Consider the following 19,037-nt stretch of genomic DNA (forward strand, 5'->3'; position numbering starts at 1 on the left):
CTCTCTGCATAAGGCAGAGGGTCCGAAGGATAAGCATTCCCCCTCCGAGCCTGAAGGCTTCAGGCACAGCCCAGGGCAGACAACACCCCATGACAAGCACACCTGGGCCATGCAGACCTGTGGGCATCCAGGTCCTGGGCTGCTGAGCCGCTGCTGGGTCTGCCCCAGTGTGGACCAGCACCACGTGCCTGCCTGCTATTTTCAGAGTGTGGCGCTCAGAACCTCCAGAGCCTGCAGCAGCCCCAGGGTGAGGATTCCTACAGGAGAGGCGTCAGCGGCTCTCAGCTGGGCAGGCACTGGCCCAAAGTCATGTAGTCAGGGATGGGGGAGCTGGGGGGCCCTGCCTTCCGCCTCCAGGGCCAAGCTCTTTCTAACGTTCTGTACCTACAGGTCTAGGTGACCACGTGATACAGGTGCCAGGATAGCCCCAGTGGCCCTGGTTCAAACCCCGACTCTGTGAGCTACCTCCTCGGGGCCTTGTGTGGGCACTTCCCCCCAAAATCTGTGTTCTGGTCGGGCCAACAGGAGGGCCCATCCATGGGGCTCCATCCATGGGGGGGTCTGAGAGGCTCTGAGCCATGCAAGGGTCTGGCACACATCCTGGCCCAACGAACACACCTCACTTTTGTGGACAGAGCATGTGCCCACGTGTGTGTGTGCGCGCGTGCGTGCATGCGTGCACATGGATGCACAATCCCGGAGTGTGAACCTGGGGTGTGTGTGATGGGTATGAACACTCAGCCCTGGGGCCGGCCAGAGGCAGGTCCCCGAGACCAAGAATGGGAGTGACACCCACAAAACGGGAGATTGGCCACCACGGACGGCTCTAACCAGGAAGCCCAAGCCGGGGTCACCTGATCCCCCCATTAAAGGCCAAACAGACCCCCTCAGCAGGTCAGGCCAGCAGGCTGAGCTACCCCCATTCCCGCAACCCTCACCGCTGCTCCAGCCACCCAGGCCCTGCTGGAAAAACAGCTGTGATGGGCAGCTTCCCACGGCCCCTGTCTCAGTTATGGCTTATGTACGGCCCCCCAGGCAGCTGGCTCTCAGGAGGGACCGGCTTTACAAATAAAATTTATCATTATAATTGTGGCTCCTGTAGAGAGCTGAGGACTTTTACGGCTTCCTGGCGGTCGTGAATAATTTAGGAGAAGGGAAAAGGAGCCGCTCCTATTAGTGCACTATGGGGCCCAGCGGTTCCCGTTACCGCGGCTGCTGAAGACCAGGGGGCCCACGTCCGGTGCTTCTGACAGGAGCGGCCCAGCCACACAGTGACCCAGGGCCCCGCCAGGCTCTGCAGGGACGCTGCCCAGGCCCCCCCCCCCGTCTTGTGAAGCGGGGCCTTGGTTGGGTGGCAGGGTGAGCAGACACGGCCCTAACTGCCAGAGGGTCCGTGCTTCAGGCTGAGAATGACAAGCTGTGGGCTCCCCAGTTAAGGGCATTGATGCTGCACGCCCGGGGCCGTGACCTCAGGCCGGACCCTCAACCTGCATCCCAACCAGAAGAGAAGCGCCTCTCCTGGCGCTCGCAGGGCCGGACCCCAGCCTGCTCAACAGCTGGGCTCTCCTTCCCTCTGCACGCCCCCACGGCACACATGATCCTGGGTTGTGTGGAGCCCTTGAGAGGCCCCGATGTCAGCAATCATCTTTTCTTGCCTCCGAGGATGGAGGGCTCACTACCTGACAACTGGTGGAAATTCTCCCCAGCTCTTCTTTCCCCCAAGAAGGGCGGCCTGCACCTGTGGACCCCACCCCAGTCTCCTGTCCTGGATCCACCCAGATGGTACATCGGCCCCTCCGACCCAAAGTCTGCACTCTCCTTTCCCCCCTTCCCCTCGCTCCCTCTCTCCTGAGTCCCCCACCCTCAAGCCCACCAAGTCCACCTGTGACCTCCTCACAGCCAGGCCCAGCGGTGAATTTCCTCTCCTCGTCCCTGGCCTGGCGGTGGCCCTGAGAGCACCCCCTTCCTCCCTGCCCCCCGCCACCCTGGGCTGTGCGACCCCACAGGCCCCCTGCTCTACCCCCCTGCCTGGCTTCTCCCCACCATGCCAGCCTGACCTCATCACACTGCAGGGTCCAGGGCTCATGCTCGGACCTCACGATGCGCCTCTGTCCCTGGGCACCCCTGGGTCGCTCCTTCAGGCCCAAGGCTTTCTATGCCATCCCTAAGATGGCTGGTTCATTTCCCATAGCTGCCATAACAAAGAGCCATACACCCTATGACTTAAGCAACAGAAAACAACAGAAACTTATTCTCTCGGCGTTCTGAGGGATCCCAAATCAGGGCGTTGGCAGGATGGCGCTGCCTCCAGGGGCTCAAGGGGAGTGTCCCTCCAGCCTCTCTCAGCCTCTGATGGCTGCCAGTGTTCTGTGCCTTGTGGCCCCATCCCTCCAAGCTCTGCATCTGTGGTCACATCACTGCTTCCTCTTCTGTGTCAGATCTCCCTGTTATGGGAACACGTGTGATGGCACCAAGTAAGTTAACATCCACAGGTTCCAGAAATGTGATGTGGACATGTCTTGGGGAACCATTTTTCTAGCTAGCAAGAGGGTGACCCCAAATTCACATCTCCCATCTGGAGCCACCTGGAACCAGACACGTACATCCAACTCCCCCCGCCCCGACTCGGAAGCCCCCCACGCATCTCAGATTAACTGGCTCTCATATTTAATCCCCATGGTACCCCCAAAACCTGCAACCCGCCATCTGTGGTGGGCAGAATGCCCCCAAAAGATGTCCACATATGAACCCCCAAATCTGTGACTACGTTAGGTCACGTGGCCAAGGGGAATTAGGTTGCAGATAGAATTAAAGTCGCATGACTTTAAAATGGAGAGATGATCCTGGATTGAGGGGGTGGGACAATGTAGTCACAGGGTCCTTATTGGTTGAAGGTCGGGGGGGAGGAGGTTGGAGTGATGTGAGGTGAGGTGACTGGACCAGACAGCGCTGGCTCTGAAGCCCGAGGCAGGGACCACGGGCTGGGGAATGTGGGGCCTCCAGAGGCAGAAAAAGCCAAGGAAACGATGGTCCCTGGCGCCTCCAGACGGGCCAGCCCTGCCCACACCCTGAGCTCAGCGCACTTCCCACTCCTGGCCTCCAGCACTGCCGAGAGTACATGTGGATTGTGTAAAGTCACCGTTTGCAGTCATTTGTGACAGCGGCCACTGGCGACACCTACACCGTCTTCCCCAGGCCAGCAGCCTCACAGCACCCTTGACCCTCACACACCCACACCTGAGCTCTCCGTGAGTCCCACACCCAGCCGCCCCACCCTCCCCCAGTCCTTCCCCAGGGGAAGGCAACCAAAGGGCCCAGTTAAACCCTGCAGGTCACATCCATCCTCTGCCCCATCCCGTGGGTGCCCAGGCCCGTGCAGTGACCCACAGGGCTCTGCAGGAGCCTCCCCGCCTGACTTCCCGCCGCTCCTCACCTGCCTGGGGACCCTCCACCAAGCACCCCCCGGCGTCTTCCAGAAGGCGTGGAGCAGCTGACCGTCCGCCGCTGAGAGGGCAGTCGGGAAGGCGCGGCCCCGCCCAGCCAGAGGGGCCCAGGGCTGGCCCCGATGGGCAAGGACGTGGTCTGCGCCCCTGGTCCCAGCAGCTCGCACCGTCCCTGAAGTTCTGTTGCAGGTGCAGGAGGGGCGCCATCTGGGCTCTCCCACCCCTGTTCCCGCCTGGCCCTGCAGGGCTTTCTGCATTCAGGCAAGACCTCAGTCCCCGGAGGGGGGCCTGGTCGTCGGGGCCAGTACTGGGAGGCGAGTGGGGTGAAGACAACGTGGAGGGTCACCGTGATGCTCGCGAGTTACCCTCCCCGACCTCCGACCTCTGCGCAGAGACCAGGCCTGGGAAGCCTCGTTTTGCGTGTCAGCTTGGCTGGGCCACGGGCGCCCAGGTGTTTGGTGGAACTTTCTTCTGGGGTCTCTGCTTGAGAGGAACATCTGAACGGGTGGCCTGAGTCAAGCAGGTGCCCTCCCCTTGCGGGTGGGCCTCGTCCAGTCCTGGAGGCCTCAACAGAACAGAAGTGAGTGACGCAGAATCCGCTCTCCTGGCCCGAGGGTCTCCAGCTCGGACAGCGGTCTCCTGCCTTTGGACGTGGACTGGAACCAGCGCTGGCTTTCCTAGTCCCCAGCTTGCTGCCCGCAGATCGTGGCACCTCTCAGCCTCCGTAACCAACCATGAGAGCCAAACCCTACAGTGACTCTTTCTATACATGTCCTGTTGGCCCGTTTCTCTGGAGATCCCCGACTAATACAGCCCTCCCCCCTGCCCTCTCTCTTCTTGGGTTTCACAGCTGCTGTTGGGACCACAGAGCCACTGGGATGTCTTCCACCTCCTGCTGAGCAATGGCTGTGCTACTAGGGCACACGGCCCCAGGGCCTGGCACAGGGCAGGTGTGCCATGCAGACCTGTGGGGGGGGTGGGGCGGGGCAGGAGGAGGGAGGGAGGAAGGGAGGGGGAGGGAGGGAGGGAAGGAGGGAGGGGAGAGGGGGAGGGAGGGCGGGATGGTGCCCACCTGAGCTGAGCTAGTGCGGCTGAGCCTCAGAGCCAGTGCAGCTCTTGGAAAACCCAAGGGCCGGCATCAGAGGCAGAGTGTTGGGTTGGGGGGAGGCAGAGGGTGGGGTGATGTGGGGGCCTGGCGGGGTGCAGGCTGTAGGAGGGTGGGGTGACAACAGAGTCCAGCCCCCGACTGACCCTGCCCCAAGGTGGAGCCCTGAAACAGAGAGGGGCCGGCCCTGACCCCCACTCCTGCACCCCCATGCGTCCTTCCTTGGGGTCCCAGGAGGAAAAGGCAAAGCACAGATCGCAGGCTGCCGATTAAGGGCACAACGGCTGAGTCCCGACCTTGCCCCAGCAGGCGGGGCAGAGGGGGCAGCATTTCCCAGGGTCTGTCCTGCGCTGGGAGCCGGGGGCATTCAGCTCTCTACTGAGTCCTATCGCCTGGCAGGTGCCGAGCTGCCCAGACTTGTAGATGAGCAAGTGCACCTCACAGAGGGGAGGTAACTTGCCCAAACTCACACAGCCATGAGGGGTGGGCCTGGCCCAGTCTCGGTGCCCCCATTGTCCTCCAGCCAGCTCCTGATGTCCTGGCACATGTGGCAGCCCTGATGGAACCAGGTCTGAGAGAGGCTGGTGCTGGTGGCTGCGGGCCCGGTGGGTGCGCGCAGATCCCTGATGGGTTTGTACGGTGTCCACCAATCAAGGGGGCTGCCCGAGGGGCTTGGAGAGAGCCCTGACCCCTCTGCCTCTCTGCTGGGCGTGGAGGAGGTACAGCCATAGGAACCGCCCCGCCGTGTGCCTGGGGTGGACCGGGGCTGAGAGGGACAGTGGGACAGAGGGTGACTGCCCCTCAGTGTCCCAGGGTCCCCTGAGGGCTGCACGTGGCCACAGTGGCCTGGACCCCGCCGGTTGTGCATGTTCTGTGCAGAAGCTGGCGAGGGGGTCTGGGGCTGGCGCTCCCCCCGCCGCCATGTCCACACTGGGGCCGGGCAGCACACTCTCCTAGTAACAGGCCAGATGGAAGATGCTTTAGGCTCCGTGGCCGCACTCAACTTTGCCCTCATAGGGTGAAGGCAGCCGTAGACAGAGACCAAGGTTGCATGGCTGTGTTCCAGTAAAGCCCTACTCACTTTTATTTACAAAAACTGGGGGTGGGCAGGGCGGCCGAGGGATGGAGTTTCTGAGCCGTTTTCTGGAGGCGGGCTGGGCAGAGGGTCCTAGAGTCACACGAGAGCCCCTCCCACTGAGCCCTTGCCGGGAGGCAACCTCTGTCAGCTTCCTGTCCACAGGGGGCTGGGGCCTGTCCCACAGCAGGAGGTGCTGCACTGCTCAGGCTGGGGCTTGAGGGCAGACGTTTGTGTCCCCTCTTGCCGACCTGAGAGGAGGGAACGGTGGGTGCCCGCGTAGCAGTTTGCTCGGGTAATTTACTAGCTCTGGGGCAATGTCAGGACTCAGCCGTTGTGCCCTTAATCGGCAGCCTGCGATCTGTGCTTTGCCTTTTCCTCCTGGGACCCCAAGGCAGGACGCATGGGGGTGCAGGAGTGGGGGTCAGGGCCGGCCCCTCTCTGTTTCGGGGCTCCACCCTGGGGCAGGGTCAGTCGGGGGCTGGACTCTGTTGTCACCCCACCCTCCTACAGCCTGCATCCCGCCAGGCCCCCACATCACCCCACCCTCTGCCTCCCCCCCCACCCAACACTCTGCCTCTGATGCCGGCCCTTGGATTTTCCAAGAGCTGCACGTCTCCAGAACCGGCCTGGGAAGACACATGTGGGTCTGGAGGGCAGGGAGTGGGCACTGCCTCCTCATCTTTTCTGCAGGCCTGGCCTGTGTTCTCAGGGCCTGGGAAACGGCCACCTCCTCTCCCGCTCTGGGGCCAGTGGCCTGTCCTCGGGGTCGCTGCTATTTCTGCCAAAGAGGAGAGGTAATTATAGCTCAGCCTCTGCCAGCTGGCCGAGCTCTGCAACCTGGCAGAGGGGCCTGGGGCGGGGACACAGGCTGGCCACAGACTGGCTCCACAGGCAAGCAGGCAGCAGCTCCAGACCAGGGCAGCAGGAGGCTGGGCAGTCGCAGTCCCGTTCACCTGAGCAGCCCAGCACCCGCCTCTCCAGAGCACAGGAGGGGCACCGCCAGCGAGACCAGGCCAGGGCTATGCTGCACGGTGCCCACTGGGGGACGCCACAGAGCCCAGCTGGCACTACCCCTCACAGACCCAGGAGGGAGCCAGGTGAGAGCCACTCAGGGGCACAGGTGATGCTCACTCCCCATCTGGGAATGAGGCTGCCGGAGCGGAGAGATTCCCCGCAATGGATGTGGGTGGAAACCCTGCTGCAGGCGGGCGCGCGGGCAGTGGACTGAGGCCGGGCAACGCGCCCTGCGGCCCTGCACGGGGGCTGGGGGGCCGCCCATCCCACCCGCCCAGGCCGTGCGCTTTCAGCCCTCATTCGAGTACAGTCCCAGGCAAACCAGGCAGTGGGTGACGTCAGAAGCCCTGGCCCCTCTGAACCTCGTGTTTGGTGGGTACAGGGTGGGTGGCCAGCGCACTCAGACATGTCCCAGGCCACTGGTGCTCTGAGCCCCTCCTCCACGGCCAGGCCTGACATGAGGGACCCACCGGCCCTTCATCCACGCTCCTGCCTGCGGCCATGTGCAGGCGAAGCTGGACCGTGGGTCCCTCCACGCTCCACCATGCGAGGACCCAAGACTTCCGAGGCACGGGAGCCAAGGTTCTTGGGCTCTGGGCATCTTGCACGGGCCACGGCACAGGCTGCAGGGTCAGGCACTGACACCTCGGGGGCCCTGCTGTGGGCCGAGCCCAGAGGGAACAGATGCGTTACTGGGGTCACTTGAGCCCAGGCCATGGCTTTTGGGCATCCCCAGAGACACGGCTCTTTTCTGAGCTGACTCAATCAGAGGGAACCCATATCCTGGCCCACCGTGCACGTGGGGCTTAGGACGCATTTATTTGGCACTTGCTGTGTGCAGGTACCCCGGGAGGCTTAGCTCTCCATCTTGACAGCACTCTGGACAGTGGGCAGAACCTGGGGGCTGGACCTTGGGCTGATGTGGCCAGTGTCTGGGTGGGGGTCCACCTGCCCTATCACCTGGGGCTCCCGAGGCCGAGGCTGGCTATCCCCATACACCCAGCAGGCACACAGCCATCACCCGGTCCCGCTGCCACCCCACGTCCCGAGTGCGCCCTAGAACGGTGTGGGCCTCGCATCTCAGCATGGAAGGGGCCTCCGGGCCAGTTCCCACTCTCTGGATCCCCGCGCCGGGCAGGGCCAGCGGGCGCCGGGCAGGCCTAGTGAGCAAGGCCAGCCCCACAGGGCCTCCCTGGCAGTCCTCCCCTGGCTTAATTCAGAAATGGTGTGACCTGGGAAGCTGCCAGGCTGTGAGCTCTGGGCTGGGAGCAGCCAGTAGCCAGCCAGCCCTCACTCTGTTCCCCACCCTCCAGAGGGAAGGCCAGCATGGGGGTGTCCACAGCCTCCCGTCCCCGTTTCCCAGCTGAGGAAACGCGCAGCTCGTGGCCTCAGGCCCCTTAATTCAGCCAAATTGCTCTGGGCAGGGGGTCAAACTGCCACCAGAACGCCTCAGGCCAGGACAGCGCAGAGGGCCGCTGAGGCCATTGCCCCGTGGCTGTAATGGAAACTTCTCGGCTGGCCTGTGAGCCGGCGCAGCTCCGGTTCCCACTGCTGGAGGCTCTAATCGCCAGCGGATTATAGGCCGTCAGGTGGGCGAGCTCACACAGGGTTGCGACAGCTGCAGGAACCCAGGTGGGCCGAGCAGTGTGCGTGTGCGTGTGTGTGTGTGTGTGAGAAACGTGTGTGTGGGATGTGCAGATGTGTACGAGTGTGTGTGTTTGTATGTGATGTGTGTACATGTGGGTTGTGTGTGTGAGATGTGTGTATGGTGTGTGCGTATGAGTGTGTGTGGCTGTGTGTGGGGGGGTGTATGTGTACATGTGTGGCATGTGTTGTGTGTGGGGGGGGTTGTGTGTATATGGTGTGTGAGTTGCTGCGCAGGAGCTCAGCCTCCCCGGCGAGGTCCCGGCGGGTTCTCCAGCCCCGGGGCAGGCATCCGCTGCAACAGGACAACGGGGTGGGGGGCCCAGCCGTGGCGCTGCTGGCCCAAGCCCGGGTCTCCTGGGGGCTGCGGGACTCAGCAAGCTCGTCTGTCCCCTGAGCCCTGGGGTCCCCACAGGCGCACAGGCACAAGGAGGGTTCGAGGGGTGATGGAGCAGGTGTGGGGTCAGAGCCAAGGAAGGGCCCTCCCTGTGCAGGGCCGGCACCGCGCCGGGGGTCTCAGAGGTCCCCAATGAGGACAGACACGGGCCAGCAGAGGCCGCGGTGGAGGGAGCGGGGGACGGACCCGGGGCACCGACAGCCTGGCCCACAGGAGGCCGAAGGCCAGTGAGTGGTGTCACAAGTGGTGGGGCAGGTGCGGGCAGCAGGACAGGTGGCCGGGACTGAGGACTCAGCATTGCTCGAGGCGGTGGGCCAAGTGGAGCGGGCCCAGCCCAGCCAGCAACCCCTTGGAGGCCGGGGGAGCAGGCAGGGTGGGGGGACAGGGGTGGAGAGCTCGGCTGGAGGGACCCCGGTGGGTGTGATCGCTGTCTCCCAAAGGCGTCGCATCAAGGCAGGGCGGGAGGGAGGGTGCTCGCCCAAACCGCACGGACCGTCAGGGGTGGGGGTCCTGTGGGCGTGTAGTCCTGGCCAGGGCCCCTTTTCCTGGAACGCGGGCGGAAGCCTGAGGACCCCCGCTCGGTCCTGCAGGGCCCGAGCAGGACTGGAACAGGAGCTCTGGGGAAGCCCAGGGCAGGTCCCCACCCCAGGGAGTGCAGTGCCCCCTCCTCTCCAGGCAGTGTTCTGAGAAGCCCCACCCTCTGGGGGCGTGCCCTCCCCAGGCAGGGGCGGGGAAGGGGGGGTGACACTCCGCAGGCCCAGGCCCAGAGCTATTTTCCACCCTTTATCACCCATCTGTCACAAGGCAGCCTGAGAGCCAGGGCGCTCATATTACATGTATGACACACTGTCCCCGCCAGAGCCCAAGGCCTCCTGCTCCCACATGGGGCCCTGTCCTCACCATCCAGCCCGGGGTGGAGGGGGCCCTGCTGGCGTTGGAGGAGGCCTGAGGGGCAAGCGAGAGGTGGTACCCGGAGTGGCCTTTACCTGCTGAGCCAACCAGAGCTGCACACTCCTCCTCCATTTTCCTGATGGAGAAACTGAGGCCTGGGGCAGGCCCTCCGCTTGACCAAGGCTCCTGAGACAAAAAGGCAGAACCCAGGACTCAGGCCAGTCCTGGGGGTCTGCAGAGGCCCCACTTCCTCTGGGGAGGGGGGTAGCAGGGATAACACTTTAACGGGAAGCTGGAGCCTTAGCAAGGCTGCCGGGCGGGGTGAGGACGGTGGGCTCGGGGGACCACCTGGGAGCAGAGAAAGGCCCAGGCAAAGGCACAGGCCGGAGAGGGCCCAGGGCTCCTGAGAGGCGCGGGAGAGGGGACATCCCACAGGAGGCTCTCACCGTGTACGCAGGCTCCGTGCCAGGTGGTCACGCCCTCTCCCTGAGTGATGACCACGGCTGATGGCCGTGAGCACAGGCGGGTCCCCAGGTCGCCTCTGAGCCCTGACATGAGCTGCCTCACTCACCCCCACGGGAGCCACGGGGGAAGCTGCTACTGCTGTTTCCATTTTCAGCCGAGCAAACTGAGGCACCGGGAGGTTAAGACACTTGCCAAGGTCACACAAGGTCACAGGAGGCACAGGATGGAGCCGAGTGAGGCTGCCTGCCCTGGAAGCACAGAGCTGCCAGGGACCACACCACACACACGTGCACACCCAGTTGCAGGCACACACATGCATACAGGCACATTCACACACACTCACATACACACTCGCACATGTGTGTACACACAGCATGCACACACGTACATCTATGGACACCCACACGTGCACACTCACAAACACAAGTGCTCACACAGCTGTACACACACTCACACACTGTCCCACCACCCCTGGCCTGGGGGGAGGGCCCTGGGCACAGTAGGGGCTCGACAGCTGGGCCCCCTGGCAGAAGCTGGGCCCCCAGGCCACCCTTTGTGAGACCCAGTCCTTCAGATAAGGCCTCCCTCCCAGCCCCTCCTCCCCAGGCTGGCCGGCTCCCTCATGACCCTATTTGCAATAAAAAGCCTGATGCTGAGAAAGGAGAAAATTGCTCCTTTTTTAAATAACTGAATGGCTGGCCTGTTATCTCCCAGGCGGAGAAAGCCCTTTCCCAAACCGGCCCCCCTTGCAGCCCTCCCCAACCTGGCAGCTCCCCTTTGGGGAGGCCCTGAAGGAGCTCATCTGAGGTGCCCCTTACTCAGCTCCATCTCAGCCCCTGGGGGCAGGGTCCTTGGAGGGTGGATGGAAGCCAGAATACTCCTCATAAAGTGCAAACATTTGACCGCACAGGAAGGGAGCAGTAATGGCTGCCAAGGACCCAGACCAGAGACCCCTGGCAGAGCCTGGGGCTGGGGATAGGAGGGGAGATGGTTCCTGTGCCACCCCACCCCGTCTCATCGTCCAGTGGGAGGGGGGCAGAGAGGACCTGGCAACAGCCCCTGGTGTCTACGTTACCCCACATGTACAAGGAGGCGGGGGGTGGGGGGCCATCACCCCACAGGGCCCTCAAAGGACTGAGGCTAAATGCCTGCTGGGCTTCACCTGCACAGGCCCGGGGGGAGCAGGACAGGGGGAGGTCTCAAAAGTCAAGGACCATTCAAAGGATGTGAAAGAAAATTCACACCAGAAGGGCTGCAGTTAGTGAGGAGAGATGGGAAACACTGCAATCAGAGGCTCACTGATGAGAGGGGACAGGTACCACCTTACACCTAGTACATGAGCAATCCGAAGTCCGGGAGAGAGAGGGGGAGGGATAGACAGAGAGAGTCTGGGCAGGACTGAGGGGCAGGCCCACCAGCTCCAGCCCCCACGAACCCCTGGAGAAGCCTTTCCTAGCCCCCACGAAGCCCTGACAAAGCCCAGCCCTGAAGCCCAGCCCTGGACCCCATCATTCACGCCTGGAGCATCCCGAGAAGGAAGCAAGCAGTGATGTATATTGCAGTCTTATCTACGGCCTCAGAAAATTGCAAGTGACCTAAAGAAACTGCAAGTGACAATAATAAAATGCAAACCTCCCGAAGGAGGAGGGTGGTTGTAAATTATGGAATCAGCCCTGTGGAATATTACGCGGCCATTAAAGCTGATAATTAGGAAGACTGGCAGCAGGGGAAGCTGCTGAGGACCTGGGTTTTGAGCAGGCAGGCTTCCTCTGCATCCGGAGCACCTCAAAGGAAAGCGGTGTCTGCCTGTGGGCCAGGCTGATGGGGAGAGGGAAGCCAGCCCGGCTTCCTGGGAAGAACCTCTCCTCCTTTTATTTTAGTCCCATAAGGAGTGTTCCGTGTGCACTAAATAATGTCTTTGCTTATCTTAGGACCATGTTCCAGTAAATGAAGACGGCAGCACACGCCCTGAGCCCCGACTCCCTGCCAGAGACGCGGCATCAGACCAGAAAGAATGAGGAGGCGGCTCCAGGCTCACCCATGCTCAGGGCGGGGAGGGTGCGGCAGGGCCCTGGGTGGGCGCTGGTCTGGTGGCGGGGGCCTCAGCTGGAGGCAGGGAGGGAGAGAAGAAGGAAATGTGGTCCCTGCCCTTTCCCCGAGCTGTCCGCAGCCCCAGGATCCCCGGGAGGGAAATTGCTGGGTTGGGGGGCTGGAGGGGGGCTGGCAGAGAGGGTTAGAGGCCCCCAGGCTGGGGCACAGAATGACCAGGAGTGCACAGCGTCTGACCAGGGCTGAAAGTGGGGGTAGAGCTCACAAGGGGCCTGGAGGATGGGTCAGAGCAGAGAGTCCCAGGGGCTGGGAAGGGCAGGCAGAGGCGGAGGAGGTGGGAGCCATGGAGGGCTCGGGAGCAGGGCGGCAGCAAGTCTGGTGCTTCTCCTGGCGGCACAGGGAGGCGGGTGTTGCAGTGGGGGAGGGTGGGGACAGCAGGACCACGAGGTGACAGGACGCAGCCAGGTCAGGCCCGGGTCCAGGACGAGGGAGAGCTGGCAGCCGCAGGAGAGGGAGGGAGTGTAAGGGGGTCTCCCCAAGGAGCAGGTGGGGCCCCGACTTCAGGCCCTGAGTCCTGATCTAGCCTCCGAGCTCGCTGCTGGCCAGAGCAGGCCACAAACATCGGTGTCCCAGCCGAGGGAACGGGACAGCCGTGAGCTGGGCCAGACCCCGGGACCGGGTGGATCTCCCGCCCCAGCAGGACCCCCTCAGCCCCGAAGGCCAGCAGCGGGCTCACACAGCCGGGGGCCCCCCAGCAGGGGCCCTTCTCACAAGCCCCGGACCACAGGGCGTCCGCGCAGGACAGCCTGCTGTCACCATTCGATAGATGGGAACACTGAGGCCGGAGCAGGCTGCTGACTCCGGGCTCCACCTTCCAAACACACAGTGGGCGGGAGGGCGGCCCCTGGGTGGGCTGTGTCCAGGCTCTGCCCCCTGCCCTGGGCCAGTGGCCTCCTGCTCAGACCCCTCCCCTCGTCCACAGGTAAGTGACCGAGGCCCAGTGTGAGGCGAGGGCTGTCCCACGGCGGGCTCTGGGTGGTGCTGCTAGGCAGTCACAGGGCGCTGAGCTCGGGCAGGGCCTCCCCTAGACAGAGGAGGCCACCGGGCAGAGCCCCCTGGGCGCAGGGAGGTGCCGTGTGTACAGCTCAGACGTGAAGGCAGTCAGTCCTCGGGGGATGCCAGCCGCAACCGCCGTCACCGTTACTGACATGGAGAAGTGATGCCGGACCCCGTCGGGATGGGTGGGGCAGGAGACACAGGCCTGCGTGACCACGGACCGCACCCGTCCCCACTAACACGGCCATGCGGTCGTGACCAGTCCCGGTGGCTTTGTCCCAGCCCTCGCCACTTGGCAGCAGCCCTAGGGGGTCAGACGGCCAGGCTGGGGCCGGGGAAGGTCCGCAGAGGGTCTCCACGCCCCTGTCTGGTCCCTGCTGCATAAACCCAGAGGAGACGGCAGGGACGCGCAGGGGCTGCCTGTCTGCAGCCTCGGGGGGGCCGGGCGGGAGGGGCTCACCCTGCCTGCCTCCCTCTGCTTCCCACCCCCCAGGAGGACGACAGGAAGGGCCCCCCCTCTATCCTGAGACGAAGCCCGCAGGAGCGCCGCAGCCATGAGGCCGAGCCACGGAGGACCACGAGGCGCGTGCGGTTCCGCGAGCCCCTGGAGGTGGCCGTCCACTGTAAGAGGCGAGCGGGCCAGGTGGGGTGGGGGGATACCACCCAGGATCTCACTGAGGGCCGTCCGCAGGGACCACAGTCACTGCCCTGTCCTCACAGGTGTAAAAACCCCAATAAAACCCAGGGCCATGGGGTCGGTCTGAACAGAGTGATGGTCAAGGAAACAGCAGCTGGCAGGAAAAATATAAGCAGAGCCGCCCAAGGCACTCCTGTCCTCCCGAAGAAAGGCCAGTGGGCAGGCGCTCCCAGAGCCCACCCACTCTTCCTTCCAGCGCTCTGAAGTCTCCCACTGCCCCTCAGCTCCTCCCACCCCCTCAGCCTTCACTGCCCACCTCCCAAATTCTCCCCAACACCCCCCGCCCTAGGGTCCTGGTGCTGCCCCCAGAGCCCCCTCTCCATCCCAGTCTACCTCACTCCTTCTCCAGCCCTTCCCGTGGGACACTGCCCTTGTATCAGCTAGCTATGCCTCGTAACAAATCGCCACAAACATAGCTGCTTCAAGCAACCCACGCTGATGATCTCAGTGGTCCCGTGGGTCAGGGCTCTGGGCGCAGCCAAGCTGGTCCTCTGCTCCGGGTGGCACAAGGCAGGCATCAGGGTGTCATCCAAGGCTGGGCCTCGCCTGAGGCTCGGGACCCCATTCCAAACTCACAGGGTTATTTGCAGAATTCGTGTCCTTGCAGCTGTTTTATATGACCCTCTTTTATAAAGAGCTCGCCTGATGAGGTCAGGCCCACCCAAGACAATCTCCCTTTGATTGACTCAGTCCGTTGTGGGGATTTCCATCACAGCTGCAGAACCCCTGCCCCTTTGCCATGTTCTGTTGGTAGAAGCAAGTCACAAGCCCCCCACACTAAGCAGAGGGGACCACACAAAGGTGAGGACCTGGGCGGATCATGGGAGCATCTTAGATTCTGCTCCCACAGGCCCGCAAGGGAGGTGCTCCCTGAGTCCTGCCGAGCTGCAGATAAAACTCGCTCCCCCGACATGTGTCAGTGTCTCCCTTGAAGGCCCATCGTAAACGTCGGGTCCTCACCCGCCCCACCCTCCCCGGTCCAGCCCCCAACCCCCAGAGCACAGCTCAGCACCCAACTCCGGAGCTTCCCAGCAGCCCCAGAAGCAGAGACTCTCAGGTGGGGAGTCAGGGCCCAGACAGTCCGGGGCTGGTCTGGGGTCCCCCAGTGAGCTAAGTGGAATGGACAGGAGGTGGGGGGGTCCTGCCTACCTCTCCAAAGTGCCAGCCCCTGCTGTCCCCCAGGACCCCTGCAGTCTCCTCCTCCTAGGCTGCTGCAGGGGCTCCACACCCCACACTCCCGCAGGGCCCCCGGAAGGCTCTGAGAGCAGTGCCAGCATCTGGAAGCTAGAATCTGAATCAGTGGGGCTGCGGCAGACCCCTGGGTGGTGCCGGGCAGCCTGGCCGGCCGGGGGGTATGGACAGGCAGCTGGGTCAGGACCTGCAGGGGCCTGAGTCTCCATCTGTAAAGCGGGGTAGCTCTAGCTGACCCAGCCCGTCTTGGGGTCCTTAGGGTGGGCGGGTGAGATGAGGGGCCCCGGGGGCTCCTGGCTGGCGGAGGCAGCATGCTTTCCGAGTGGGGCGCCCCCCCGCTCCGCCAGAAACCAGTCTCTCTCTCCTCCCCAGACATCGCCTGCAGGGAGCCCTCCGCCACGGCCAGGGGTAAGTTCTGAGCCCTCGGCCCTCATCCCTCAACGCCCCAGCCCACACGCTTGCCCAGCACAGCCCCAGCTCCAGGCCACCGCCAGACCCCCAGGTGCTCCAGCCGGGCTCCCCACCCTGGCAGGGCCATGGGGTCCCTGACAGTCACGGGTCGGTGGCAGCACCCGTGGGGTACCGTCTGCCCCCCCCACTCCTTCCCCAGGGAGGGTGCGAGGGCAGCGCCTACGGGAGGCCCTGTTGCAAGGAGATCGCAGGCCCAGATAGGGACGGGGAGACCCTCGCCACAGGGGCCCACCCGACGGGCAGCACCGAGGTGCCAGCCTCCGGGTGAGCCATGCCTGCCCACTGCAGCCTCCCCACCAGCCCTGCAGGGAGGCGGGCGCCCAAGGGTCCTCACTGGGGCCGGGGCTCAGGCCCGCGGGCCGGGCTCACCAGTCCCCCTCGGCCCCAGTGCCCAGCCGGCGCAGGCCCCGCGACGGCACCCTGATCCTGCGGCTGACGGCGTGCGTCCTGCTGGTGCTGGCGCTGGGGCTGTGCTGCAGCCGGGCTGAGCCCGTGGCACTGGCCCTGGAGGACCTCCGGGCCCGGCTCCTGGCCCTCCGCCTGCGTCTGCGGCTCGCGGTCCTGGCCTGCTGGCGCCACCTCCTGCAGCTCTGATGGCCGGCGCTCACCTCCCCCGGGCCCGGGGGCAGCACCGCAGAGGGAGAGCCCCAGGTCAGAGCTGGGGGCTTCCAGACAGCCCTGAGCCCTGGACTCAGAGGGGCTGCTGCAGGCAGGGTGACTGGGAAACGGGGGCCCACGGCTTGAGATCAGACATGGGGTGCTACAGCCTTGGATGCAGCAGGCGGCCCCCCAGCTCCAAGCAGGCAGCCCCTCCTATTTCACATGTTGGAGTGCCCTGTGAGGTTTTAGGAGAACAAGAATTCCACCACTGAAACTCAGGGACCCACAGGTTCCAGCCCCCAGGCTACCCCTTGGGCCCCTCCCTCGCCCCAGCGGGAACTCTCGGTGACTTTGGGCCCAGCCCGGATGTGGCCGTGCGTAGCCCCTTGAGGATGGGGACACCCTCCCTATGTCTGTGGGAGTCCTAGGAGGAGGTAAAAGCGGGCTTTCGCTGCTTGGGGCCTGCAGCCCAGACCCCGAAACCCCTCTGGGAGAGGCTCTGGCTGCGGGGCGGGGGTACTCCCTCCTGCAGTCACGTGCAGGGCGGGGCCTCGGAGCCCCCAGCTCGTCTGACGCCTGCACTGGGCCCAAGGCCTGGGGATCCCCTTGCCCCGGCTCCTCCCTAGCCGTCGGCCTGGGGGTGTGGCCGGCGCAAAGAGGATATCGGGGGGCCAAGAGGACCCCACCACCCTCAGGACACAGCCGTCTGCGCCCGGGTCCCAGCCGGCGCCGCGCGGCCTGGGAGTCCGTGACTGTGTAGACGCCGAGTCTTCGTCCCCACTGCCAGGCCAAGGAGGCCACGTGATGACAGACCCCAGGGTCCCCTCAGACGCTGCATGGAGCGGGGCCCTGAACAAAGCAGGGAGGCCCGGGGTCAGACACCAGGAGGCACCGCTAGGGGAGCAGCTGCACCCCCATAACCTTCAGACGAGTGTCTACGCAGCCGTGGGCGCCGTGCTGCCTCTCCCGCGGGCCTTCTCTAAGCGTCCGTTCCCACGGCTTACGTGGGGAGACACTGATTCTCTATTAAAACACACTGCCACCTCTTTCAGTCTGGGGACATTTACCCAAAGGAGGGAAATGGGGACTGATTCGCCGTGGGAGTCACTCCAGCGGCTCGAGCAGAGATGGGCAAGCCGTCCCCTCTGGCCTCAGGGACCGGGGCGGTAGCCTCTGGGGTCCCTTCGGGCTTCAGGACTTGGGGAGCCCCGAGTGGGGAGCCCAGCCGAGGGGGGCCCACCTCCAGGAGCGGTGGCCCAGGGGGAACCACGGCGGGCTCCGGGCCCTGGCCTTCTGGGACCCTCCAGCATCACATCCCCCCCAGCCCACCCCACCCCCAGCCTCATCTCACTCTGCCCCCTGAAGCGGACAAGGAGGTTAAGTCAAGTGCCAGAGCCCCAGGCGGGGGTGGGGGGTGGGGGGGAGCCGCCCAGAAGGGACTGGGCTGCGGCACTCCCCTCCTCATGGCCCAGTGCGCTCAGCTAAGGGCTGTTCGTTCATTGCAAAGACATGCTCAGCCCTGGAGGGTCCGAGAGACCATGACCCCCATTGTTTTCGGAAAAATATTGCCCAAGGTGTACACGACAACCCCAAGAATTCCAAACTTTGAAATCCGTCCTCACACCCGTGAAGTCTCGAGGGGAAGCAGTGACGGAACCCATGAGAAAATGTGCGCATGTGAGGGTACAGCCACCGTGGGGGAGGGGGACCAACTCCCAGTTCCTAGTAAGTTTCGGGAACTCCAGGAGCAAACACGGAGTGCAGCGCTTTAAGTCTTAAATCGAAAGCAGATAGAACAATAGAAAAAAGGCAAACTGGAGATGGAGAAAAGACGGGCAAAGAGATTCCTCCTTGTCCACTTTAGAGGCTCAGGTATTTTTGTTTCTATTTTGACTTGAGAAATAGATGGATACGTTTAAGTTTAAGAATCTTTACTTTCAGTTAAGCCAGAAGTAGAAGTAAAACAGGATGTCCATTATCAAACAGCAGCGGGGAGAAGCAAGGCATCATGGAAGCGATCAGGTGGACCCACCTCAGGAGCCTCAGAGGCACGGCCACCTCTCCTGTCCAGCCCCGGAGGGTCCGTCCCCTGCCCACTGCAAGGGCGTGCGGCTCCTTTCCCAGTACCCCCTCCCTGGGGCCAGCTGTGCCTTTCCCAGAAGCCCCCGGGGTGGGGATGTCTGGGGGTGCCGGTGCAGCCAGCCAGTGTGTCAGCGACAGTCCTGCTCTGCAGGTGGCCCTGTAAGTGCACGCAGGTCTCTGCTAGCCTGACCAAGGTGCTGCTCAGACCAGCTCCAGGCCATCCACAAGTGTCAAATCCGCAGCAGACCCTCGGGCTCCAGGAGCCCACCTCCTGGCCCTGCTCCTCCCTCCAGGGCCCAGACGGCTGCTACCTGATGGGGGACAAGGCAGAGCCACCCCACCTTCTGCTGGAGACCAGGAACTCTCCAGGGCCAGACAGGGTCCCCACGGCCGGTGGACTAGGGCGGGCGCATCCCCTCGGGGCCCTCAGGTTCTGTCAAAACACCTCCCCAAAGACCCTGCTGCTCTTCCCAGAACTCTCGGCCAGGCCCGGGGCCAGAGCATCTGAGATGCCAGGAGCCTCAGTCACCCTGGCCCCGAGCCCCCACTCCCAACGCTGCCAGCTGAGCGGCGTCATGACAAGTGATCTGCAGCCTCGCTTCCCAGGCCCAGGCTGCCCGCCACACCTGGCACCTTGACCCAGGCCCAGATCCGTGGCCTCTGGACGCCCCGTTGCCCCGCTGTTTGGGAGACTGAACCATCCACTGGTGGTGAGAGCCATGGACATGGGGAGCTGGGGGCTCACCTTCCCCTGGGAGGGTGGGGGGCAAACCAGCACGTGGGCCAGACCAGGAAACTATTTACTAAGCTCAGGGGAGGGGCGGGGCGTGCTTACACCTCGGGCACCCCAATCC

At 63.9% G+C, this 19,037-nt stretch overlaps 1 protein-coding gene across 1 annotated transcript; it reads left to right on the forward strand.

Annotated features, from left to right (window-relative positions):
- Window positions 1-11,984: 11,984 nt before the first annotated feature.
- On the forward strand, window positions 11,985-16,095 carry LOC308614641 (nutritionally-regulated adipose and cardiac-enriched protein homolog; the record flags this gene model as incomplete). Its single annotated transcript, XM_081229166.1, has 4 exons — window positions 11,985-12,095; window positions 13,639-13,765; window positions 15,403-15,438; window positions 15,890-16,095. The coding sequence occupies 4 exons, from the start codon at window positions 11,985-11,987 to the stop codon at window positions 16,093-16,095; spliced, it is 480 nt and encodes a 159-aa protein (XP_081085292.1).
- Between the last annotated feature and the right edge of the window lie 2,942 nt (window positions 16,096-19,037).

This window comes from Mesoplodon bidens (genome assembly GCF_964165515.1).
Source record: "Mesoplodon bidens genome assembly, chromosome: 3".
In the NCBI taxonomy this organism is placed as follows: Eukaryota; Metazoa; Chordata; class Mammalia; order Artiodactyla; family Ziphiidae; genus Mesoplodon; species Mesoplodon bidens.